At 43.4% G+C, this 26,861-nt stretch overlaps 1 protein-coding gene across 6 annotated transcripts in view; it reads left to right on the forward strand.

Annotated features, from left to right (window-relative positions):
• The window catches only part of TBC1D20 (TBC1 domain family member 20), a 116,758-nt gene that overhangs the window by 14,723 nt on the left and 75,174 nt on the right, over window positions 1-26,861 (forward strand). For 4 of the 6 annotated variants that reach the window (XM_033963384.1, XM_033963379.1, XM_033963381.1 and 1 more), the window contains exons 2-3: window positions 2,531-2,716; window positions 17,103-17,183. In XM_033963384.1, the coding sequence (XP_033819275.1) occupies window positions 2,557-2,716; window positions 17,103-17,183 (241 nt within the window). In that variant the 5' untranslated portion in view covers window positions 2,531-2,556. Of the gene's footprint in view, window positions 1-2,035; window positions 2,440-2,530; window positions 2,717-17,102; window positions 17,184-26,861 lie in introns of those variants that run through there. The other 2 variants (XM_033963382.1, XM_033963380.1) reach the window with 2 other exon arrangements.

Consider the following 26,861-nt stretch of genomic DNA (forward strand, 5'->3'; position numbering starts at 1 on the left):
TTAGACAAGTTCCTGCTGAACCAGAACGTACGCAGGTAAGGCTAGTCTCAGTTAGGGCACTGGTGTTTGACCTAAGTGCTGCCGCGGGAGCAGACTGCTGGGCACAATGGATCACTGGTCTGACCCAGCAGCGGCAATTCTTATGTTCTTATTTAAAATTTGATTCCATCGCTTATCAAAACTTTTCTATGCGTAATAGAATACTCTTCATTTGAAGCAACTGAAGCAAAGACTTCTGTGACAAATGTAGATTTCTGGAGGGAACATACCCCTTAAGTTTATCATAAAGAAATGCAGGGATACGGAGACAGGAAGGGAGTGGTGAAGGAGGAGAAAGAAGTGGCAGAAAGACATGTTCTTCTCATCTGTATTTACAAATGAAGACACATCCAACATACCGGAAACAGAGCAAATCTTCAATGGAGATCAAGCAGAAAAATTAACATCCATGGAAGTGAGCCTTGAGGACGTATGCAGGCAGATAGAAAAATTAAAAACTGACAAATCGCCGGCTCCGGATGGAATCCACCCAAGGGTTCTGAAGGAACTAAAGGAGGAAATAGCGGAACTACTTCAGCAAATTTGCAATCTATCCCTGAAAACAGGCGAGATCCCGGAGGAATGGAAGATAGCCAATGTTACGCCCATCTTTAAAAAGGGATCAAGAGGTGACCTGGGAAACAACAGACCGATGAGTCTGACCTCGGTTCCGGGGAAAATGGCGGAAGCGCTGATAAAAGACAACATCGATGAACATTTTGAAAGAAACAAACTTCTGATAACCAGCCAACATGGATTCTGCAAGGGGAGATCGTGCCTAACAAACTTATTGCACTTCTTTGAAGGAGTTAACAGACGGATGGACAGAGGAGACCCCATAGACATCATATATCTAGATTTCCAAAAGGCCTTTGACAAGGTACCCCATGAACGCCTACTTCGGAAACTGAAGAACCATGGGATGGAAGGAGACATACATAGATGGATCAGGAATTGGTTGGCGGGTAGGAATGAAGGGCCACTACTCAGACTGGAGGAGGGTCACGAGTGGTGTTCTGCAGGGCTTAGTGCTCAGACCGTTGCTATTTAATATATTTATAAATGATCTAGAAACAGGGACGAAGTGTGAGTTAATAAAATTCGCGGACGACACCAAACTATTTAGTAGAGCTCAGACTAAAGAGGACTGCGAAGAATTACAAAGGGACTTGAACAAACTGGGGGAATGGGCAACGAGATGGCAAATGAAGTTCAATGTTGAGAAATGTAAAGTACTACATGTGGGAAGCAGAAACCTAAGGTACAGCTATACAATGGAAGGGATGTTATTGAATGAGAGTACCCAAGAAAGGGACTTGGGGGTAATGGTGGACATGACAATGAAGCTGACGGCACAGTGTGCAACGGCCGCTAAGAGAGCGAATAGAATGCTAGGTATAATCAAGAAGGGTACTACAACCAGAACAAAAGAATTTATCCTGCCGTTGTATCGGGCGATGGTGCGTCCGTACCTTAAGAAGGATATGGTGATACTCAAGAGGGTTCAGAGGAGAACGACACGTTTGATAAAAGGTATGGAAAACCTTTCATACACTGAGAGATTGGAGAAACTGGGTCTCTTTTCCCTGGAGAAGAGGAGACTTAGAGGGGATATGATAGAGACTTACAAGATCATGAAGGGCATAGAGAGAGTAGAGAGGGACAGATTCTTCAAACTTTCGGAAAATAAAAGAACAAGAGGGCATTCAGAAAAGTTGAAAGGGGACAGATTCAAAACGAATGCTAGGAAGTTTTCTTCACTCAACGTGTGGTGGACACCTGGAATGTGATTCCAGAGGGCGTAATAGGGCAGAGTACGGTACTGGGGGTTCAAGAAAGGATTGGACAATTTCCTGTTGGTAAAGGGGATAGAGGGGTATAGATAAAGGATTACTGCACAGGTCCTGAACCTGTTGGGCCGCCGCGTGAGCGGACTGCTGGGCACGATGGACCTCAGGTCTGACCCAGAGGAGGCATTGCTTATGTTCTTATATAAAGAGCCTTGAAGACCAGGCATAACAATTTGAATGAAATGTCGATTGCGCTTGGAGAAAAATCTTTTTTGGTTTTCAGCAGCAGTAACTGATGTGATATCTCTTGGGTAGAAACCTCTCTGATGAGAAAACATTGAACCACAGGTGAAACTAGAGGAATAGGCAGAGAAGTGGATCTTATCACCAAGTGTGGGATGGGAGTACATAGAATTGTAGAAAATAATGCTGTTCTTTTCAGGTGTCTTGTTCTCTTAAGACTGATGCCTAAGATTGAGAAGGGGTAGTGGGATGCTGAAAGCTGAGGTGATAAATTACAAACTTTGTCCTGCAGCCACAAAGTGTCTTCCAGAAAACCTTTTCACTTATTTGCAGAGAAGTATTTTCTAGGAACTGGTATACTTTTCAGGTATTTTCTGCCCTTAAATCTTTCAATCCTACTTTAATTTTGTGTTGTGTGGTGACATTTTTCTGATTCTCTTAGCTTTTTATTTTTCTAGAGTTCCAGAACAAGAAGAGAAGAAAAATGTCTGAGATTTGCCAGGCTCTGTGCACTGATCCCCCTGATGTGGCTGTACTTCGGCGCATGGCAATCAGTGAGGGAGGGCTCCTTACTAATGAAATTCGTTGCAAGGTGTGGCCAAAGCTTCTGAATGTGAGCACAGATGAGCTGCCTCCTGAGCCAGGTATGAAACTATTGGGTCAGAATGATGCATATAAATCTGGGTGAAATTAATAGTCCATTGACCCCAAGATCCTTTATTAAGCAGTGCCCAAGCTGAACCACTTGAGAATAACTTGGAGAAATAACTTAGGGCTAGATGCACTAAAGTCTCTGATCGTCGCTAAACTGGTTTGACTCTCCTGCCTCTATTTTGGCTCCAGTGGGGAGGGGGAGCTCACATTTTTTATTAATGGAGACTTTATCTTTTAAATAAAATTCTTTGGCCTCAACATGCCACGTTTCATTATTTCTTCAGGAAGCCAAACAGGAACAAATTAGGAAGACAAGTATTACATACTGGGTGTTAGTCTCTGAAACACAAACCAAAAAATATTTTTAGCGATTATAACAAATAACAAAAGGTTCATCATAAGCACTCTTATACACAACTTAAACTTAAGTGAAATGAAGCTAAACCAAAGGGTATCTCAAAAAAGTTTTAGCAAAAAGGCTTGAACAGAAGATTCCATTCCACTGCTCATAACGGCGGAAAAACGCCCACTGAAATTTAAAGAAGAGAAAATAGCTTCGCGCTATAGACGTCATGACGCATCACACTGACAGCTTGAACAAGTATGGAAAAAGAACCAGGACAAAAAGATAGAAACATAGAAGATGACGGCAGATAAGGGCCATAGCCCATCAGGTCTGCCCACTCTACTGACCCACCCCCAAATCTACTATCCTAGGGATCCCACTCCTGGTGACAGGTTCCCTTGGTGATCATTGAAAAAGCATTTGTGCAAAAAAATGTCAAACACACTGCCAGAAAACACAGCAAAAAGAGCACAAGAGGAAAAAACAGCAGAAAAATTAAGATATTAAAAAAGCTTGCCACTCGATCTCATTGTTGAGCCCAGCAGGGGATAAAGTGTTCAATTTGTAGATCCATCTCTATTCCATAGTAGACCTGCCAGGTTGCCTCCCCTTGTTAAAGTTAGAACTTCTAATACTGATTATTGCAAACTTGATATGGTATGCTGACATTGGAGCCAGTGTTGTACTAGGGGGGGGGATCTAAATTCTGAGTTCTTATTCTACTAATGTGCTCTCCTATACGTGTCCACAATGGTCTTATTGTGTGACCCATGTACACTTTGAGGCAAGGGCATCGAATAATATAGACGCCACTAGTCCCTCAAGTAGAAAAACTATGGCCCCCGCTTCTCACAACCTATTCTGGAAGATCAATGTCCCTCAAGGGGGCACTATATATTCACACATTTTACATTTGCCACAACAGAAATGACTTCTCCTTACAGCACTGTTAACAGAACTGGGTGATTTAAACTGAGATCTCATGAGTCTGTCTTAAATTCTTTCCTCTAGAGAAAGCAAATTGTGGGAAGGTGTGAAAGATAGAATGATATTTAAAACATTCCAATTCGATTTGATAATCTTTTTGATCTTAAAAGCATACTGGGTGTGAGGAAGGACACATACTAGGGCGGACTCTTGCACCTTTGTAGTAGGATTTAGAAGAGTAGACCGGTGGGCATACAGGGCACGCTTGTAAGCTTTTTTAATAACTGCCCGAGGATAGCCTCTTCAAACCTGTGTTTCATGTCTTCAGTTTTGACAATAAAAATTCAGCACGAGAAGAGCAGATTCTACGCAGACGTAAAAACTGTCCAACAGGAATGTTGTCGCGAAGGTGTTTAGGATGAAAACTGTCATACCTAAGTAAGTTGTTCCTATCTGTAGCTTTTCTGAATATAGTCGTTTTAAAGGCACCCGCTTCCAACATGATCAAAAGATCTAGAAAGGACAACTGGGCAGGATGACTACACAATGAAAAATTTAAATTTGAATCATACTGATTGATCCTTCCCAAAAACAGGAGAGTTCTTCCTCGGATCCCAGCCACACCATAAACACGTCATCAATATAACTTTTCCAAAAAAGCATTTTGGAAAAATGTTCAGATGGATATAAAAAGCTACTTTCAAATGAGCTACATATAAACAAGCTATAGTGGGGGCCATTTTGGCCCCCATAGCAATACCCTTCATTTGTATGTAGAATTTTTCATCAAATTGAAAATAGTTCTTATCAGTGCTATTTGGGCCACTTGGGAATGGATCAATCAGTGTGATTCAAATTTAAATTTTTCCTGCCCAGTTGTCCTTTCTAGATCTTTTGATCATGTTGAAAGCGGGTGCCTTTAAAATGACTATATTCAGAAAAGCTACAGATAGGAACAACTTACTTAGGTATGACAGTTTTCATCCTAAACACCTTTGGGACAACATTCCTGTTGGACAGTTTTTACGTCTGTGTAGAATCTGCTCTTCTCGTGCTGAATTTATTGTCAAAACTGAAGACATGAAACACAGGTTTGAGGCAAGAGGCTATCCTCGGGCAGTTATTAAAAAAGCTTACAAGCGTGCCCTGTATGCCCACCGGTCTACTCTTTTAAATCCTACTACAAAGGTGTAAGAGTCCGCCCTAGTATGTGTCTTTCCTCACACCCAGTATGCTTTTAAGATCAAAAAGATCATCTAATCGAACTGGAATGTTTTACGATATCATTCCATCTTTCACACCTTCCCACGATTTGCTTTCTCCAGAGGAAGAAAAAATTTAAGACAGACTCAAGATCTCAGTTTAAATCATCCAGTTCTGTTAACAGTTCTATAAGGAGAGGTCATTTCTGTTATGACAAATGTTAAATGTGTGAATATAGTGTCCCCTTGAGGGACATGGATCTTCCAGAATTGGTTTTGAGAAGTGGGGACCGTAGTTTTTCTACTTGAGAGACTAGTGGGGTCATCTATATTATTTGGTGTTCCTGCCCCAAAGTGTGCGTGGGTCACGCAATAAGACCAGTGTGGACACATATAGAAGAGCACATTAGTAGAATAAGAACTCAGAATTTAGATGCCCCCTCTAGTACAACAGTGGCTCCGATGTCAGCATACCATATCAAGTTTGCAATACTCAGTATTGGAAGTGTTAACTTTAACAAGGGGAGGCAACCTGACAAGTTTATGATGGAATAGAGAACAGAGGTGGATCTATAAATTGAACACCTTATCCCCTGCTGGACTCAACAATGTGTTCGAGTGGCAAGCCTTTTTAACATTTTAATTTTTCTGCCGTTATTTTCCTCTTGTGCTCTTTTCACTGTGTTTTCTGGCAGTGTGTTTGACAATTTTTTTTCAATGATCATCTTTTTGTCCTGGTCCTTTTTTCATACTTATAGTGCAAGCTGGCAGCATGCTGCGTCATGACGTTGTCTTTAAATTTCAGTCTGCATTTTTCCACTGTTGTGAGTAGTGGAGTGGAATCTTCTTTTCAAGTCTTTTTGCTAAAACTTTTTTGATGTACCCTTCGGTTTAGCTTCATTTCACTTAAGTTTAAGTTGTGTATATGAGTGCTTATGTTAAACCTTTTGTTGTTTGCTATAATCAGTAAAGATATTTTTTTTGTTTGTGTTTCAGAGACTAATTTGTTCCTGTTTAGATTCCTGAAGAAGAAATGAAACACGGCATGTCAGGGCCAAATAATTCTATTTAAAAGATAAGTCTTTTTCAGTTTCAATATATTGAAAAATTGTATTCATCTGCAATCTGGAAGTATTGCAGTGATTGGGTGGTGAGGTTTTTGGGGAACTTGCTCCCCTTTTTCCTCCATGTCTCTGAGCACTACCTTCCAATAAAAATATATATATATTATTTCAGTTTAAGAATTTTGGTGTAAGTGTGTTGTTTATTATTTTAGTTCAATTTTTTCACACTTCCTTATTTGTAGGATTGTGTATTTTCCTCCGTTTTTGTTTTTGACTTTGTCAAACAGCTGAGTAGCAGGAAGCTGCTTAGGGGCTTCCCCTGCAACTCAGCTATATGGGATTCTTTGCGCATGTGTTGAGTCAGTTTTCCAATGACTGGTGGGGTAGGATTAGGGCAGTTATCCATCTCAACTCATTTGCATGGGAAGCCTTTTAAGCATGGACTGCTGTTTGGAAATTGGCCAAAATATCGGCCTACAGCGATCCACATGGTCTTAATGACTGTGTTTTGTGCATCTAGTTCCTAGTGATTTAGAGCAGTTAACTGAGAACCAGGGAAGCCTGTGTTCAAATGCCCCTTCTCCCACTGATAACTCATGTGATCTTGGACAAGTCACAATGTTCTGTGGTACCTCAATAAAAAAAAGTTAGATTGTTCTGAAATATATTTCACTGTGAGCTAAATCAAAATAGTTAACATAGATAAGGAAGCACAAGCACATAAGTAGGGCAGGGCTTATTTTCCTCTCAGTCCAGAAGATGTGCTTTGAGAGGAAACACTTGCTAAGAAATTTCTTTTAAACTTGGGGAAAGGTAAATTCAGGGACTTTTTATTTTAAGTACTCTGCTCACTTAGTAAAAGAGTTTAAGGGATAGTTTCTCTTAGGATATAAAGTCTCAATTGCTTAGCATATAAAGTTTCTATTACACTATAGCACTTAAGGGGGCTATTTTAAAGTTACTTTAGTATCAATATAAGGGAATGGGACTCGTATACTACCTTTTTGTAGTTTTACAACCACATTCAAAGTGGTTTACATACAGGTAAGAACATAAGAATTGCTGCTGATGGGTCAGACTAGTGGTCCATCGTGCCCAGCAAGCGGCCCTCTGGTCAAAGACCAGCGCCCTAACAGAGACTAGCCCTACCTGTGTACGTTTCGGTTCAGAAGAAACTTGTCTAACTTTTTCTTGAATTCCTGGAGGGTGTGTTCCCCTATGACAGACTCCGGAAGAGCGTTCCAGTTTTCTACCACTCTCTGGGTGAAGAAGAACTTCCTTACGTTCGTACGGAATCTATCCCCTTTCAGTTTTAGAGAGTGCCCTCTTGTTCTCTCTACCTTGAAGAGGGTGAACAACCTGTCCTTATCTACTAAGACTATCCCCTTCAGTACCTTGAATGTTTCGATCATGTCCCCTCTTTTCAAGGGAGAAGAGGTCCAGTTTCTCTAATCTTTCACTGTACGGCTGTACGGCAACTCCTCCAGCCCTTTAACCATTTTAGTCACTCTTCTCTGGACCCCTCAAGTAGTACAATGTCCTTCTTCATGTACGGTGACCAGTGCTGGATACAGTATTCCAGCTGGGGCCTACCATGGCCCGGTACAGTGCCACGATAACCTTCTCTGATCTGTTTGTGATCCCCTTCTTAATCATTCCTAGCATTCTGTTCGCCCTTTTGCCGCCGCAACGCAGTGGTCGGACGGCTTCATTGACTTGTCTACTAGTACTCCAATCTCTTTACTGGGGGGGGGTCTCTCCGAGTAGTGCACCGGACATCTTGTACTCGTGTATAAGATTTTTGTTACCGATATGCATCACCTTACACTTATCCACCATAAACCTTATTTGCCATATTGCATCCCTTTCCGAGCGTGTTTATATCATGTTGCAGGTCTTCACAATCCTTCTGTCTCTTCACTACTCTGAATAATTTTGTATCGTTTGCAAATTTAATCACCTCACACGTTGTACCAATTTCCAGGTCGTTTATAAATATGTTGAAGAGGATGGGCCCAAGCACTGAACCCTGTGGCACTCTACTCGTGAAGCTTTTCTAGTCCAAGTATTGTCCATTTATCCCCACTCTCTGTTTCCTATCCGCCAACCAGTTTTTAATCCACGTGAGTATATCTCCCTCGATTCCATGTTGGCTTTCTCTCATCAATCCATTCTTACGTATATGCTTTGTAACCTTGTTCTTTAGTTTCTACCATTTTTGGGATTCTGTTTAATAAACTAACCTTAAATGGAGGCTGCGAGAATGGAGAAAAGTTATTTTTGGCAAAGCTTACACAGTGGGGAAGAAATGTATTCTAAATCATTGGTTGCACAATCAACCTCCAACCTTTTGGTATTGGAGAAATAAATTTCATTCCTTGATATGGAAATCTTATTGCAGTGGGTTGCATCAAGTTTCAAGTTTCTTTAAGTTTGATATACCGTCTATCAAAATACATGTCTAGACGGTGTACATTATAAAAGATTATAGGAAGAAATTAAAATAAGTAAATAAAAACAATAATTTATCAAATATTAAAAATACTGGACAAATTCAGATTAACATACATGAAACGGAAGGAAAGTAGGGGAGGGAGAGGTTGTTTAAAATACATCGAAGTAAAATTAATAAAAAAGGATTGTAAATGAGGAGTGGTAAAGACATTAGGAAGGGAATCACTTCAAAAGAAGTATTAGATGTTTCAAAGCTACACATGAATCAGGGAATTAAAAGGTGGAGGCTGATGCTAAAGAGTAAAAGCATCTTTAAAGAGAAAAGTTAAGTTTGGTTTAAATTTTCCAAGTGAGTTCTCTAATCAAATGTCTAGTGGAAGGGCATTCCACAGAGAGGGGGCGGTAACTGAAAAGATGGATTTGTGAGTAGTGTCGTAAAACAATTCCTGTATTGACGGTATAGAGAGTAAATTTTGATTATTTGATCGGAGGGCCCTTGATGATGAGTAAAGGATCAAAAGTTTATCTATGAACGCCGGTTGGTTAGAGTTTTTTGTTTTAAAAGTGAGGAGGAGTATTTTATAGGAAAGACGATGAGTAACAGGTAGCCAATGTGCTTTACGGAGGAGAGGGGTGACATGGTCAAATTGTTTTGCATGATAGATTAATTTAACAGCAGTATTTTGCAATAATTGTAGACAGCTAATTTCTTTCTCAGTTATACCTTGATAAAGGGCATTACAGTAATCTATGGTTGAAATTTCTAGGGAGTGAATCAGGATATTAATGGAGGAGTGATCAGGAAAAGAGGAAATAGAACGGATAAGCCTAATCTTATGGAAACATTTCTGCATAACTAACTAACTTGTTGATGAAAAGTAAGATCCCTGTCTAGAATGACACCAAGGAGTTTAATTTTGCTATCCATTTGACTTGGGGAGGAGTCGATACTGATGGGTAGACACAAATGTTCATCTGGAGAAAGCGAGAAAAGGACACTAGTAGTTTTAAGACAGTGTTCCTTTCAATTAGGGAACATTATATACGTACAGTTGATATCCCCGAAAGCACAAAGCCAAGTTTTGATGGATTTCAGGATATTTTGGAGAGGGTGGGTATGTTTAAGGGAACTGGATAGCCTTAGGGAATGTGTTTTCATCAGCTGGTAAGGGGACTGAGCAAGGTGCTTCATCTTTTGTGTTGCTCAACTTATTTAGTATTTTACCTTTATTCTATGGAATCTTTTGAAGAGATGGCGTGGAGGATTATATCTCAAGTTCTTTACCATGCTTTAAGTTCTGTTAATAAAAATGTAAGACTACTGCTTTATGCATGTTTCTATTCTTTCTAACAAAAAGAATTTAAGACAACTAGGCCCAGTTTTGACTGGTTTAGTGACGGAGATTTGCCAACCTGATGTGGTTTTCTGCATGATCGCTCATTCTCCGATCCAGCCATGCAAATAAGATAATTAATATTGAAATGCCATATAAACTAGCAGAGCAATTGAGGCTTTAGCATGACATCGCAATGCACAAAAAAAATCATCACTTTTAGCGATCTGAAATAAGTGATTGGTCAAGACCAGTTGCATACCTGTCCTACCAATAGTTCAGCCTTGAAATTAATATATTTATAACATACCATATCTTTTCTTTTATTATTTTTAATGGGCACAGTTCTTGTACAATCCCTCTGGAGGCTGAACAGCAGGGTCTTGTATCCTTTCCAGCCTTGGCTGCAGGGACTCACAATCAAATTTCATCCCTTGGACTCCATTTAGTTCCTGCAGCCTTGCTGCTGGGTTCTTGTCTCTTCTGCTCGTGATTTATTTTTTTCAATTTATATAGTCTTTCAATTTGTTCTTTGGCGTAGGTTATTGCTCAAGTGCTGCAGATTCACTCTATGGGAGTGATTCTTCGGCGGGAGATTGCAGACTTTTGCTTAAATATTGTCTGCTTCTGGGGGGTGTTCTATTAGCAGAAACTGCAGTAAGCCCTCTAGACAGCCTGCAGAATGGATCGGGTCTCCAGGATCGGGATCCATCTCACCCCCAGTTCGTCTGCTAAGGGGTAGAGCACAGGCTGATTGGTTCTGGGGAGGTACACCAGGATTGGAACCGGACAGCGTATCTTCCCTAATTTCCCTGAGGGGCCCTGGTGGTCATCTGAGGTGACAGGGAAGGTGAGGCGGTCAGAAAACCTGAAATCCAGTTTTCTCAGCTCCTGAGGTATTGATCTCCTTGCTTGCACTGTGTGTTGCTGGCTTGCCATTGATTTGTATTGCAGCACATGTCTCTGTGGTGTCTGTTTGCCCATGAGTTTGGCGATTTTTTGGGGAGCTAAAATCGGGGTTTTGGATGGTTTTCCTACCTGTAAAATAATAAAATTGCCATTTTTCAGGGTTCCCTGTGATTTTCCCAGACTGTTTTAGGGCAAAATTGCCATCCACAGCGGCCATCTTGGATTTTCATTAAAGTTTTAAAAAGTGTATTTTTTTACCTTAGAAGCTTCATTTTTGCTCCAAACTTCACATGTAGCCTCCTCAGGACAGGGTGGCTTGGATTCATGGCATAATTGCAGCGGATGCCGTAAGGGATGTAAACTGTGCGTGGATTCCACACCATCCTCCTCCAGAGAGGCCCTACCTTCCTCCAACTCCACTGGAGTTGCGATAGCTGCGTCTGGGCCGCCTAAATTGGGCGCAGAAGGTGCTTCACAAAACACAAGCACGGTTCCAGGAAATAGTCTAATAAATCTACTAAGCATTCCAAATCTGATTCCCACAGAGCGGTTCTTGCTGCCGGTGACTATTTTCCGGAAAGGAGGCGGATAGCGGGGGCTTAAAACACATGACTGAGCATTCTGCCTTAATCGCTTGGTCTAAATCAAGGTTCAGTGTCCATAGTGGCTCAAAAATAAGGTCGGGCAGGTGGCTAGTCTTGAAGATCCGGCGCACCGCCTGGTCATCCCCAAGGTCTCTGAACCCACTGCTCTGAGTATCACCAAGATCCACTAAGTTAGCCACATCCGCAGACTCTGCCGAAGAAACATGCGACAGCAAAGACACAAAAACTGAGGCAGAAGCAATGGCAGGGACAGGCTGCCTGCTTTCTGGTGTCCGGGCAAAGGAACAAATCGACATTCTGGAATCCAAAGGTGGAACAGACTGTTGCACTGGAGTCTGAGTGGGAGAAACAGGCTTTTATGAGAAAAAGGGCTATGCCCATAAGCATAAGGTGCTACCTGGGTCTAAACCTCGTCTGACCAGGGGTGTGGGACGGAGGATTTTTCATCCCTACTGGTGCCCTTCACAGTTCGTCAGGACCCCGGCGACGGGACAGCGTTTCGGAGCTTCCTCCAGACCTCACTTTGGAGGTCCAGCGCACCAACATTCTTCCAACTCCCGTCCTCCTGCCCCTCCCAAGAGAAAATACTGATGCCAAGTCTCTGGTGCCCTCCCCTCCTGGATCGGGGGGGGGGGGGCGGCTTTCGGCCTACCTTCTGGAAAGGCAGAGGATAACTTCTGACCAGTGGGTCCTCAAGGTGCTCAAGGGAGGGCCTTCGACTGCAGTTTTTCCAACCTCTGCCAGACTTCTTCCTGATTTCTCCTGTGGGAAATCCAGACAGAGCTAGCAAGGTGTGAACCACGGTGTGCAGATTGCTGAATCTGGGAGCCATAGAGCTTATTCCAAACGGGAGATATTCAATATATTTCATCATGCCAAAGAAAGACTCCGAAGATTGCAGACCTATTCTGGACCTGAAGGCAGTGAACGCCTTCCTGCGAGTTCCATGTTTCAGGATGGAAACGATGCGTAGAATATAAATCTGCTTGAAATGCAAGTGTTCCATCCAAAAATCTCTTATATCGACAAGATTTTACTGTCGGATAAGCAAATAAATGAGGTCATCTAGTGGACTTGATGGAACAATTCAAGACAAAATGAGAGAGAAGGTAAATTGGAGCCATACCAAATATCGTTTTAAAGCAGATGCAGGCAAATTTAAAAAAGACTCTTGCCTCCATAATAAGGACTAATATGCTCATGTTTTTTATGCTCATGTTTTTTCAGGCCATAAACAAACTATTGGTCAGTATTCAGCTTATTTTATGTGTTGTATGTTTCCAATAGTATCTCCTGAGGAAGGTGTCTCCTATACACCGAAACAGTAGAATATAAATCTGGTTCTCCACTCTCTGGCTCGTTCGTCCTATGAACCCCTGGATGGGATTTCTCTAACGCAGTGGTTCCCAACCCTGTCCTGGAGGACCACCAGGCCAATCGGGTTTTCAGGCTAGCCCTAATGAATATGCATGGAGCAGATTTGCATGCCTATCACTTCCATTATATGCAAATCTCTCTCATGCATATTTATTATGGCTAGCCTGAAAACCCGATTGGCCTAGTGGTCCTCCAGGACAGGGTTGAGAACCACTGCTCTAACAGATCTTACTGTGAAGACAGTTTTCCTCTTTGCAATTTCTTCTGCACTGAGAGTGTCAGAGCTTCAGGCTCTTTCGTGCAGAGATCCTTTTCTCCGCATCACAGAGTCTGCGGTTATTTTGAGGACAGTGCATTCCTTTCTCCAGAAAGTGGTTTCCTCATTCAAATGTCAAACAGGAAGTTCAGCTACCTGCCTTTGTTTAATTGGGCTCCAAGTCTAAGAACCGTGGTTTGCGGTCTCTAGATGTGCGGCGTCTCCTTTTCAGATACCTGGAGGCCACAAATTGACCTGTCGAACCATCTCTTTGTCTTGGCAGGCCCCACATGCTTGCATCCAAGGCTACCATCTCTAGATGGATCCGTGCGGCATTTCCGCTGCCTATGTGTCAGTGTGGAAGAAGCTTCCCCTTGGGGTGAAGGCTTACTCTGCCAAAGGAATGACTTCCTCCTGGACCGAATCTCATGTGGTCTCGCCTGAAGAAATTTGTAGGGAGGCCACTTGGGCCTCTCTTCATACTTTTACCAAGTTTTACCAACTTGATGTGGTGGCTAAGCATGATACAGCTTTTGGGGCTTTTGTTCTGGCGGCGGGCTCATCAGGGCCCTCCCCCCGAGTGTTGGGTCTGCTTTGATACGTCCCTGCTGTTCAGCCTCTGGAGGGATTGTACAAGAACGAAAAACTAAGTTTCTTACCTCTGCTAATCTTCTTTCTTGTAAATCTCCTCTGGAGGCTGAACACCCGCCTGTCTATTCTGTCCGATTTGCAGGTTGCCTGTTCAGTAACAGGTAAGCTGGATTTGTCTTTGACCAGTCTCACTAAGAATCACAGGCATGTCCTTTTATGTAAGGTTAAGGGGTTAGAGGGGTCCCTGGGTGGTGCCCCATCTGATCCTCAGGCTGTGTTTTCTTTAGCAAAAAGTTATACTGTTTTGCAGTTTATAAATGTTCAAATTTATTGTTTGACAAATTTCGGCGTTATTGTCATTCGTTAGTTATGTATGTGTTTATTATAAGAACATAAGAAGTTGCCTCCGCTGGGTCAGACCAGAGGTCCATCGTGCCCAGCAGTCCACTCCCGCAGCGGCCCATCAGGTCCATGACCTGTAAGGTGATCCTTGTCTAAAACCCTTTATTCCCCTTTATGCTTCTATCTATATCCTTTCATAATCCTATCTCTACCTCTATCTGTATCCCTCAATCCCCATATCCTTCAGGAATTTATCCAATCCTTCTTTAAAACCCCGTAGTGTACTCTGTCCTATCACAACCTCCGGAAGCGCATTCCAGGTGTCCACCACCCTCTGAGTGAAAAAGAACGTCCTAGCATTGGTTCTAAACCTGTCCCCTTTCAATTTCTCCGAGTGCCCCCTTGTTCTGGTGGTTCCCAATAGGCTGAAGAATCTGTCCCTCTCTACCTTCTCTATGCTTTCATGATCTTGAAAGTCTCTATCATGTCTCCACTGAGTCTCCGCTTTTCCAGGGAGAAGAGCCCCAGCCTTTCTAACCTGTCTGCGTATGAAAGGTTTTCCATACCTTCTATCATTTTTGTCGCTCTTCTCTGAACCCTCTCAAGTATCGCCATGTCCTTCTTAAGGTACGGTGACCAATATTGGACATAGTATTCCAGATGCGGGCGCACCATCGCACGATACAGCGGCATGATGACTTCCTTCGTCCTGGTTGTAATACCCTTCTTAATAATACCCAACATTCTGTTTGCTTTCTTTGAGGCTGCCGCACATTGTGCCGTTGACTTCATTGTTGTATCCACCAGCTCACCCAAGTCTTTTTCAAGGTTACTTTCCCCCTAGTATTAATCCTCCCATTTTATAGCTGAACATCAGGTTCTTTTTCCCTATATGCATGACCTTGCATTTCTCAACATTGAAGTTCATCTGCCATTTATTTGCCCACTCCTCCAGTTTGTTCAGGTCCCTTTGTAGGTCTTCACATTCCTCCGTGGCTCTAACCCTGCTACAAAGTTTAGTGTCATCCACAAACTTTATAACTTCACACTTCGTCCCTGTTTCTAGGTCATTTATAAAAACATTGAACAGCAGCAGTCCGAGCACTGACCCCTGCGGAACACCGCTTGTGACCCTCCTCCAGTCCGAGTAGTGGCCCTTCACTCCAACCCTTTGCTTTCTGCCTGCCAACCAATGTTTAATCCATCTGTATATGTCCCCTTCCACCCCGTGGTTCCACAGTTTCCTAAGTAGCCACTCATGGGGTACCTTGTCAAAGGCTTTTTGGAAGTCGAGATAAATGATGTCTATGGGTTCCCCTTTGTCCATCTGACTTGTAGCGGGGAGTCCCCACACCCCTCTCTCTCTTTTCTTATGTTTCCTGTTTATGCTAGATCTACCTGGCTTTGCTACCAGCTGAGAGTCCAGGGGAGAGTCCAGAGATGTGACCTCAGAGGGAGGGGATGAAATTTGCATTTGAGTCCTTGCAGCCAAGGCTTGAAAGGATACAAGACCCTGCTGTTCAGTCTCCAGAGGAGATTTACAAGAAAGATTAACAGAGGTAAGAAACTTAATCTTTCGATGCTAATATCTGCTCCATAAAAAAAGCGAGCCGAGCTGCTTCCCCCCCTCCTTGACGACGACAATTGTGGGTTCCTGAACCCGACTGACGATGGCTGCCCCCATGACAGCGATGCACCCAGAGAAACAGGAGGGATGCCCACTGCCTCAGCATCCCGGTTGTACATCCGGATCACCTGGACCCCCCATCACTCCCCCATTACTCCACGCTCCCCCACCACCCCCCACGAAGATCCTCTTCCCCCCCTGCTACCATCCCACCAAGACCCCAAAAGACAGCCCTGGTGGACTGGGGGGGTCAGGTCAGCAGCCCCCCATCCCCTTCCCTGTACCTTGTTGTAGAAGCTGGCAAGAGGGGTACCCACTCCTTCATGCAAGCCGGCCCTCCTCTTTAAAATGACAGACCTTTCCCTTCCCGGTGCATCCTGGGGTGCACCAGGAAGGTGGCCGAAATCCCTGATTGGCCCAGATACCTAAGGCCTTTCTCATAGGAGGGCTTAAGTTATCCAGAGCAATCAGAGCCTTAGTCCCTGGATGTACCGGGAAGGGGAAGGCCTGCCATTTCAAAGAGGCTGACCTGCTGGTAAGAAAGAGTGGGCATCCTTCTTGCCGGCTTCTACAATGAGGTAAGTGGGAGGAGCTGGGGGTTCTGAGCTAACCCCCACCAGACAACCAGGACGGTCTTTTGGAGTCTTGTTAGTGGGAGGGAGCATCTTCGTGTAGGAGGATAGTCAGAGGGTGGGGGTCCAGGTGGCCAGAATGCACAACGGGGTTGCTGAGGCAGGAGGAAGTGGGTGTCCCTTTTGTCTCTGGGTGCGTTGCTGTCACGGAAACTGTCTTCATAGTTGGGGGGTTCGATGACTGGCGGTTGTCAGGGGGGGGGAGTTGCGATGTCCATGGGTGGGGGTGGGCTGGCATGACATTTTTGTTTTTTTAAAATGGGGACAGATATTGTGTGTGGGTAACATGCACAACATCTGCTTCCATTAAAAAGAAGAAAAAAAAGGTTTCCTGCCCCGAACAGCTGAGTGGCGGGAGGCTGCCTTTGGGCTTCCCCTGCCTCTCAACTGTTTGGGCTTCCTCTGCTGGCGCGCTGCGCATGTGTGTGAATCGCTGTCACAACAATTCATCGGCAGGATCAGATGGGGATTACAACAAACCTCTGCTCAAATCATTTGCATGCAAATTTGTTTGAGCATCAGTCACTCTTTTGGAATTGGCCAAAAATCGGACCGCAGAGGACCCACACAGTCTTACCAACTCTGTTTAGTTCATCTAGACCATAGAAACTTAACTGCCCTGAGGAGCTGTTTGTTCAGTTGATAATAAGGTATTATACTTCCCTCCTGTAAGTGTGGTGCTGCTCTTTTGTCATTATTCCTTGTTGTAGGAGAGGCACTACGGGAGAACAGTAAAGATTTTCAGCAGGTGCTATTGGATGTGCGTCGTTCACTTCGCCGGTTTCCTCCAGGTAAGATTGCCATCAGTGTCTGATTACTGATTCAAATCGATGTGTTTCCATAAAAAATCAAACTCAAATGATTCAGAGAGTCCTGAGTTTCCTCCGGGTCTCCTAAAGTAGCAGCAGTGATGAACAGGCTGCTCCTGGCCCGCTGGGGCATTCCTCTGCCGTGTCACTGATGACGCAGCAGAGGGACCTGTTGCTGCTGCTTTAGGAGGTTCAAGAAGTCTCACCGGAGAGGGGGGGAGGCTGTCAATTAGGAAGTGCTGCATATGGGGATGGGAGGGAGAGTCCATTTCAACAATACAAGTTCAAAATCTTACTCCCTTAGCTATGGAATCCCTCAAGGATCTATACTATCTCCTTTATTGTTTAACATTTTTCTTTCACCATTACTAAGTTTATGCCAATCTATCGGCTTTTCTTCATACACTTATGCAGATGACATTCAGCTGTTTCACCCTTTAAATCCTGAACATACAGAAGAAATCTCCCAGATCAATAAAAAACTCGATACTATTAAAAATTGGCTTGCGGAAAATAGATTAGCATTAAATATCCTTAAAACAAAAGCAATATTTTTTACATGGAAACAAGGAATAAAGCTAGCTACTCCTTTTATCATCAGTAATATTCATATAGATTTAGTTTCTTCATTAAAAATACTTGGGGTTGTGATTGATGAAAATTTTTCCTATCATGAACATATTAGCAACACTGTCAAATCTTGCCTCTATAGATTGCGAATGATCCGTTCAATTTCTAAATTTCTTGAACCTAAATCTTTAAATATTCTATTACATTCACTGATTATAACAAAGCTTGACTGTTGTAATGCATTATTAATTAATATTACACAAAAAGAAAAAAAACGTTTACAAATAATTCAAAATATTGCAGTCAAACTTTTATACAATGGTAAAAAGTATGACCATGTAACTCCTTATATGATCGAGTCACATTGGCTCCCTATTACTCATCGCATTACATATAAAATTTTGTTGCTAGTATTTAAAACTCTATCCACAAATGAACCATCATTTATAAATCGGATGCTTATCCCACACAATTTATCACGTTCTCTTCGTTCTTTAGCACAAGGATTACTGGCAGTCCCTTCTTTAAAAGTGGTAGGTACCATACGTCATGACATGTTTTCAATTGTGGCCCCCCAGACTTGGAACTCTTTGCCACAATACATAAGAAATGAAAAGGAACTCAGTCTTTTTAAAAATAAATTAAAAACTTTCCTTTTTAAAGATGCTTTTAATCTTTAAAATAAATACTTTTATTACATTAGTTAAGTCATCCCTCCTTATGTTTTTTCCTTGAATGTTCCCTTTTTTCTTCTCGAAACATCTATTATGTAACTTTTCCCCTTTTATCATTATGTGTCTTGGTGTTTTATCTGTTTATGAGTCTGTTTTTTATCTTTTACTTGATATTATTAATATGTTTTTTAAAATGCTTATGTATCTTATTGTAAATCGCTTAGTAAATTATGGATAAGCGATTCATCAAATGAATAAATAAACATAAACATGGAAAACTATTGCACAGGGAGATGGGAGGTGAATTGGTGAATCGATTCATTCATAAATTGGGCAGCATTACTTGTGAGTCACTAACTGGGCAGGACGCAGGGTGGAGGGAGAGAGAGAGGAAAACAATAACAGATCAAGAACATAAGAATTGCCGCTGCTGGGTCAGACCAGTGGTCCATCCTGCCCAGCACTCCGCTCACGTGGCACTAAGCACACGCTAAAACCATTTTCGAAACTTAGTAAAAGGAGCCCTAAATGTGTACTATTTTTATTAGTTAATTATTATTATTTTTCATTGCTCAATATGACTTCCTTTTTTAAGGTTTGACACTTGTACCAGAATATTTTTACTAAATTTAAGAAGCATCCAATGCTAGAAGGGAATAATTAGATATTTGCCCTCTTTCAAATGGTATAGAGGTTTAAAAATTGGGTGCAGCAGCAACATTTCTCTTCCCTTTCCCCCAAAATGGGTGCAGCAGCAGAATATTTCTCTTCCCCCTCCCCTCCCCTATTCGGTACAGCAGCAGCATTTCTCTTCCCATCCCTCCCAGCTCACAAACCCTTCGATAGAGTCGCTAGGGAAGTTGTAAGCTTTCCTCCATCACTGACCTATCTTTCATAGGTCAGCGACGGAGGGAAGCTTACAACTTGCTGCTTTTACTTGCTTCGGGCCTGCCTCGTTGCCAGATCCTGCCTACTTTGTTTCCGCGAAGGCAGGACCCGGTAGCGAGGAAGGCCCGAAGGAAGTAAAAGCAATAAGTTGTAAGCTTCCCTCCGGGGCTCTATCGTGTGCGTGCCGGCTTCCCTTCTCTTCCCTCCCCCCCACGGGACGCAACTTCGGTTTCGAAGAGAAGGGAAGCCGGCATGCACACGATAAGAGCCCCAGAGGGAAGCTTACAACTTATTGCCTTTACTTCCTTCGGGCCTTCCTCTCTGTCGGGTCCTGCCTTCGCAGAAACAAAGTAGGCAGGACCCGGCAACAAGGAAGGCTCAAAGCAAGTAAAAGCATGCTGGCAAAAAAAAAGGCAGGCGTAAAACAAAATTTTCGGCGGAGAGTCAGCCCGGGAAGGAGCATCGGCGGCAGCAGAACGATTCGCTGGGTGGTCATCTAAATTAGTTGGGCGGTGCGCCCGGAAAAAAGGCCCTGGGGAGAACACTGCAAAGACCAGTGCTCTAAATGAGTCCAGCCTCACCTGCGTACGTCCCAGTTTAGCAGGAACTTGTCCAGCTTAGTCTTGAAACCCTGGAGGGTGTTTTCCCCTACAACAGACTCCGGAAGAGCGTTCCAACTCTCCACCACTCTCTGGGTGAAGAAGTTCCTTACGTTTGTACGGAATCTATCCCCTTTCAACTTTAGAGAGTGCCCTCTTGTTCTCCCTACCTTGGAGAGTGTGAACAGTCTGTCTTTATCTACTAAGTCTATTCCCTTCTGTATTTTGAATATTTCGATCATGTCTCCTCTCAGTCTCCTCTTTTCAAGGGAGAAGAGGCCCAGTTTCTCCAATCTCTCATTGTACGGCAACTCCTCCAGCCCCTTAACCATTTTAGTCGCTTTTCTCTGGACCCTTTCGAATAGTACCATGTCCTTCTTCAAGTACGACGACCAATGCTGGACGCAGTACTCCAGGTGAGGGCGCACCATGGCCCGGTACAGCGGCATGATAACCTTCTCCAATCGTGATCCCCTTCTTTATCATTCCTAGCATTCTGGTTGCCCTTTATGCCGCTGCAGTGCATTGTGCAGACGGCTTCATCGACTTGCTGATCAGAACTCCCAAGTCTCTTTCGTGCATGAGATTTTTGTTACCGACATGCATCACTTTGCACTTATACACGTTGAACCTCATTTGCCATGTCAATGCCCATTTCTCGAGCTTGATTATGTTACTTTGTAGATCTTCGCAATCCCATGTGTCTTCACTACTGTGAATAACTTCGTATCATCTGTAAATTTAATCACCTCACTTGTCATTCCAATGTCCAGATCGTTTATAAAGATGTTAAAGAGCATGGGTCCGAGCAAGGGTCCAAGCACCAAGCCCTGTAGCACCCCGCTGGTGACATTTTTCCAGTCCAAGTATTGTCCATTTACCCTCACTCTCTGTTACCTATGCTCCAGGCAGTTTTTAATCCACGTGAGTATTTCACCTTTGATTCCATGGCTTGCAATTTTACGAAGTAGTCGTTCATGTGGAACCTTGTCGAACACCTTTTGAAAATCCAGATATACTATGTCGACCGGGTCACCCTTGTCTATCCGCATGTTTAATCCCTCAAAGAAGTGCAGCAAGTTCATCAGGCAAGATGTGCCTTTTCTGAAACCGTGCTGGCTGGTCCTCATTAAACCATGTCTTTCAAGGTGATCAATGATGTGGTCATTTATCTTCATCTCTACCACCTTTCCCAGTACCGAGATAAGACTCACCGGTCTGTAGTTTCCCCAAACCACACTTGGAATACTGTATCCAACACTGGTCTCCCTACCTAAAGAAGGATATAACACTTTTGGAGAGGGTGCAGAGGCGAGCCACGAAGCTAGTAAAAGGTATGGAGTAAAATGTATGGAGAACACCTTGGAAAACTGGGATTGTTTACCCTCGAGAAGAGAAGACTGCGAGGGGATATGATAGATACTAAAAGATATGAAAAATACTAAAAGAATTCGACAAAATAGAGCAAGAAACATCGTTATTCACATTGTCAAATGTGACTCGGACAAGAGGTCATGGACTGAAACTGAGGGGCAACAGGCCCAGGACAAATGTCAGGAAGTTCTGTTTCACAAAGAGAGTGGTGGACGCTTGGAATGCTCTCTCGGAAGAGGTTGTGACGGAGACCACCATTCTAGAATTCAAGGGCAAGTTGGATGCACTCCTTCTTGCAAATCACATTGAGGGATATGGGTAAACAAGGTCTTCATCAGGGAACACCTAGCTTAGCCTCCGCGTGTGCGGGTCGCCGGACTAGAAGGACCTAAGGTCTGATCCGGTGAAGGCATTTCTTATGGATCTCCCCTCGAACCTCTTTTTGCAGATCAACGTAAAATTCACCACCTTCCAGTCATCCGAAATCTTTCCCAATTTGATCGACAGATTGGTTATCAGTAGAAGCAGTTTAGCTATAGTCCCTTTCAGTTCCTTGATGACCCTCGGATGGATGCCATCCGGTCCCCTATCAATCTGCCTGCATACCTCTTCTAGACTGACCGTCAACCCTGTCAGTTTCCTGTCTTCGTTTCCAGCATATAGTCTCGGTGTTCTCCCCAGAAATGTTTTCCAGCCGGGTGGCATGAAAAAGTAGCCTGGTAGGTTGGGATGGGGAAATTTGGTGGTGGGGAAAATTAACTCCCTCTTTTACTAAGGTGCGCTACCATTTCTAGCATGTGCAAACCCTTGCGCTAAGCAGGAAAACTAACGCCAACTCAATGCTGGCATTAGCGTCTAGCGCGCAGGGCAATTCTGCATGCGCTAAGCGCCACACTAAAACCGCTATCACAGCTTAGTAAAAGGAGCCCTAAATGTGTACTATTTTTATTAGTTAATTATTATTTTTCAATCCTCAATATGGCTTCCTTTTTTATGGTTTGACACTTGTGCTAGAATATTTTTACTAAATTTAAGAAGTATTCAATTCTAGGAGGGAATAATTTGATATTTGCCCTCTTTCAAATGGTATATAGGTTTAAAAAAGGGAAATGCGTTAATGAAGTCATTAGGTTCAATCTAGCCATTTATTTCTGCATGAATTTAAACAACTAAAAAAAAAAAGATAAATATAGCTCATCCAGTCATACAAGAAATGGCTCTACAGCACCTCTAATAATGTTTTGATCACTAGGTTCCTTCCTGAGGTCTCACTGAGAATATGAAATAGATGCTATCCCCACTTCCAGACCTCTTCCACAACATCTACATCAACAGTAAAGTTAGAATAGGGTCATTAAATCCAGTAGCGTACCTAGTATATATGACAATTAGTGCTGATCATTTTTTAACAATCCCCTCCTCTATATAAAAAATATATTTTTAGTAATAATCCATGAGTCACACAACAAAGGTGCACCTAGGAAAAGGCAGCATTTTAAACACTGCAGTGAGCACTAGAACACCAACACATGCATTGTAAAACTAAACAAGCCAGATCCTGCACAGTCAATTGATCCTGAACAGTCATTGCTAACAGAAAGCCATATCCTTTTCATACACACAGACAGATACACCCTCGCCCAATATGGAATAATCACAAACTAAAAATAGAACTATGTAGACAAAAGTTAAACTGAACCAAGAAACCAGATTCTGCATCCAATGCAACACCACAGAAACAGTGACACGTCCTCTAATACTGTGCAAAATATAAAGATAGTAGATATAAATTTGAAAAAAGCTGCTACATAACAATCACCACTTTACAAATTAACAACTAAAACAAATAATGAGAAATAAGAAAAACCATTTTTTTGGACTAATCCATTTTTCAATTAGCTTTCAGAGGCCAAATCTTTCTTCAAGACAGTACAGCAGGGGTGCCCACACTTTTATGGATTGCGAGCTACTTTTTAAAATGACCAAGTCAAAATGATTTACCAACAATAAAATTTTAAAAAACACAAAGCACACTGTACGCAGAGAAAATGTTAATTATAATTTGTATTCGGGTTTTTTTCAGAGGTTGAGGCAGATGACTTTAAAATATGCAATGTCACCTCAGTAACAACTATACAAAAATAGACAACTATACCCTCTCCCCTTTTACTAAACCACGATAGCATTTTTTAGCGCAGGGAGCTGCGCTGAATGCCCCACGCTGCTCTCAACGCTCATAGGCTCCCTGCGCTAAAAACCACTATCGCGGTTTAGTAAAAGGGGGCCAAAGGTCAAAATATAGACAGTAGATATAACTTCTCAAAGTGGACACATTTTGATCACTAAATTGAAAATAAAATCATTTTTCCTACTTTTTTGTCTGGTGATTTTATTAGTCTCTGGTTGCACTTCCTTCTTCTGACAGTAAATCCAATATTTATTTATTTCTGCCTTTCTTTCTTTGTGCTCCTCCCCTTTTCTTTCTGTCTCTTTCTCTTTCCCCCTGTCCCCCCCTCTTTATTTCTGTCTTTCTTTCTCTCTCTTCCCCCCCTCTGCCTGCCTGTCTTTCTTTCTCTCTCCCCTGGCCCCCCAAGCCATCGCGCCGATTTCTCCACTTCCCAGATTTTTTTCACTACCCCCCAAGCTACCCTGCTGCTTCCCTGAGCCAGACTAGGCACGTACAAGCGTCGGACTCACAAGACTTCACCTCCGATGTCAATGGTAACGTCGTAGAGAAAGTTCCAGGCCAGCTAGGCAGCGATTGACTGGTCCAGAACTTCCTCTCAGACATCAGAATTGACGTCAGAGGTGAAGTCTTGTGAGTCCGGCGCTTGTACGCGCCTAGCCTGGCTCAGAGAGGCAGGAAGAAAAAGATTGCAAAGGCAGCGCTATCGACTCACATTGCCTTTGCGATCTACTGGTCATTTGCGATCGACCATTTGGGCACCCCTGCAGTACAGTATACTGCTGCCCTAACCTGAGGAAAGGGATTTAATCCCCCCAAAATTGCCTTATTTCCATTTCCTATTTATAAACTTTAATCAATACAATTACAACACTTGATTTTATGTAAAACAACAAAAACATTTTTTTCTACCTTTTTTTGTTTCTGCTTTAATCATCTTCTCTTTGCTCTCTTCTTTCTATTCAGCATTTGTCCTTGCTCCCTTCCATGCAACATCTGTCCTCTCTGCCCCTTCCACCCAGCCTATGCCCTCTCTCTCTCTCTCTCTCTACCCCTTGCATCCACTGTCCACCCTCTCTGCCCTTTCCATCCAGTGTCCGCCCTCTCTCTGTTTCATATGGCATCTTCCCTCTTTCTAATGTCCCTTCAATAAACTGTATATCCTGTGCCCTTTCTCTCCTTTGTACATGATTCATTTCAGCTTTACCCCCTCCCCTATGCTCTGCCATCTCTTTCTTCTCCTTTCCTTCCTTCCTTCCCACTCCACCCATGGTCTGGCATCTATATCTCCTATTTTTGTGTTCCCCTCCCTTTTGTTTTGATCCTTCTCCCTCTCTTTTACATTATACAAATGTATTTCCACCCTTTTTTCATTTTGTTTCGGTAAGTTAACGTTTGTCTATGTGTCTGATTGTTTTATTAATTATAATTTGTTTTTAACCTATGCCTTTTTATTCTCTATTTTTAAATCTTATGTTAAACCGCTTCGAATTTTGATAAGGAGGTATATCAAATTTTTAAATAAACCTGAAAACCTGAAACCTTCCCTTCTCTCCCCCCATGCCCTGGCATCTCCCTCCTATCTCTCCCTCTCTCTGGCACCTCCTCTCCTTTCTTTCCCTCTGGTCTGGCATTTTGTCTCCTTTAGTTTCCCTTCCTTCCCCCCCATGCCTTGGCATCTCTCTCCTCTCCTTCCATCTCCCCCTCCATTATCTGGCATCTCTTCTCTTTCCTTTCTCTCTTTCCTTCCTTTCACCTGGTCTAGCATCTACCTCCTCCCCCTCCCCCCTGACAACTCCCCCCTTGGTCTGGTAGCTCCTTTCCTTTCCTTCACTCCCATGGTCTTGGCATGTCTTTCCTCTCCTCTTCCTTCCCTGGTGTTCCTTCTCCCTTCTCTCTCCCCAATTGGGGGGTTCAGTAGCAGCATTTCTCTTCTCCCTTCCCCAAAAATTAGGTGCAGCAGCAGAACATTTCTCTTCCCCCTCCCCTCTCCCCTTGGGTGCAGCAGCATTTCTCTTCCCCCTCCCCCCCCTTGGGTGCAGCAGCAGCACTTCTCTTCCCCCTTCCCCTCCCCAATTGGGTGCAGCAGCAGCAGCACTTCTCTTCCCCTATCCCCTCCCCAATTGGGTGCAGTAGCAGCACTTCTCTTCCCTCCTCCCCAATTGGGTGCAGCAGCAGCTTCTCTCTTCCCCCCCCTTAGGTGCAGCAGCAGCATTTCTCTTCCCATCCCTCCCATTGTCTGAGTCGCAAGCTTCCCTCCATCGATGAACTATCTTCCATAGGTCAGCGATAGAGGGAAGCTTACAACTTGCTGCTCTTCCTTGCTTCAGGCCTTCCTCGTTGCAGGGTCCTGCCTTTGCTGAAACTGAAAGTAGGCAGTACCCGGCAGCGAGGAAAGCCCGAAGAAAGTAAAAGCAGCAAGTTGTAAGCTTCCCTCCATCGCTGATCTGTCTCCCTTAGCTTCCTTCCGTCATTGACCTTAGCCTGTAGCGAACTCATGCTCTGGGGCTTGAACGTGTGCGTGCCAAGTTCCCTTCTCTTCTCCTCCCCCCGCCCCCCCCGGGATGTAACTTCCTGTTTCGGAGTGAAGAGAAGGGAAGCCAGCACGCACACCTTAGAGTCCCGAAGCATGAGTTTGCTATGGGCTAAGGCGGGAAATCTCCAAGCCGCTGTGAGGTGGGGTTTTTTTTAAAAATGTTGAGCAGCAGCAGGATTCACGATAGATGGCAGCCGGGTGGTCATCTAAATTAGCTGGGCAGAGCGCCAGGTAAAAGGCCCTAGGGAGAACACTGTAGTTTGATGGGTTCCGGTATGCTGTGTATATCCTCTTCGGTAAATACAGACGCAAAAAATGTGTTCAGTTTGTCTTTGATTTCTTTGTCCTCCGTTAGCACTCCCTTTATTCCATGGTCATCCAATTGTTCCACCGCTTCCTTCGCGAGTCGTTTCCCCTTAATATATCAAAAGAACGGCTTGAAGTATTTTGTCTCCTTGGCTATTTTTTCCTAGTAGTCTCTTTTGGCCCCTTTTACTGCCTACTCTTGACCTCATCCTAAACGGATTAGGGGGGCCTGCAAGAGGGGTAGAAGTGGGAGGACAACTAGGCAACAGTGACCACAATGCAATCAGATTCACATTAGAAAGGGGGACACCCACAGTAAGGAGGACCACAACAAATGCGCTCAACTTCAGGAAAGGGAACTATGTTGCTATGAGGGAAATGGTGGGGAGGAAGTTCAGAAACATCTTTAGGATGGAGACTGTAGGAAGCGCCTGGACCCTATTCAGGGACACCCTGCAGGAAGCACAAAGAATGTACGTCCCCAGTTTCAGGAAAGGCGGCAAGAACAAGCGGTCAAAGGACCCGGTT

Source organism: Geotrypetes seraphini, chromosome 11, assembly GCF_902459505.1.
Source record: "Geotrypetes seraphini chromosome 11, aGeoSer1.1, whole genome shotgun sequence".
NCBI classification, from domain to species: domain Eukaryota; kingdom Metazoa; phylum Chordata; class Amphibia; order Gymnophiona; family Dermophiidae; genus Geotrypetes; species Geotrypetes seraphini.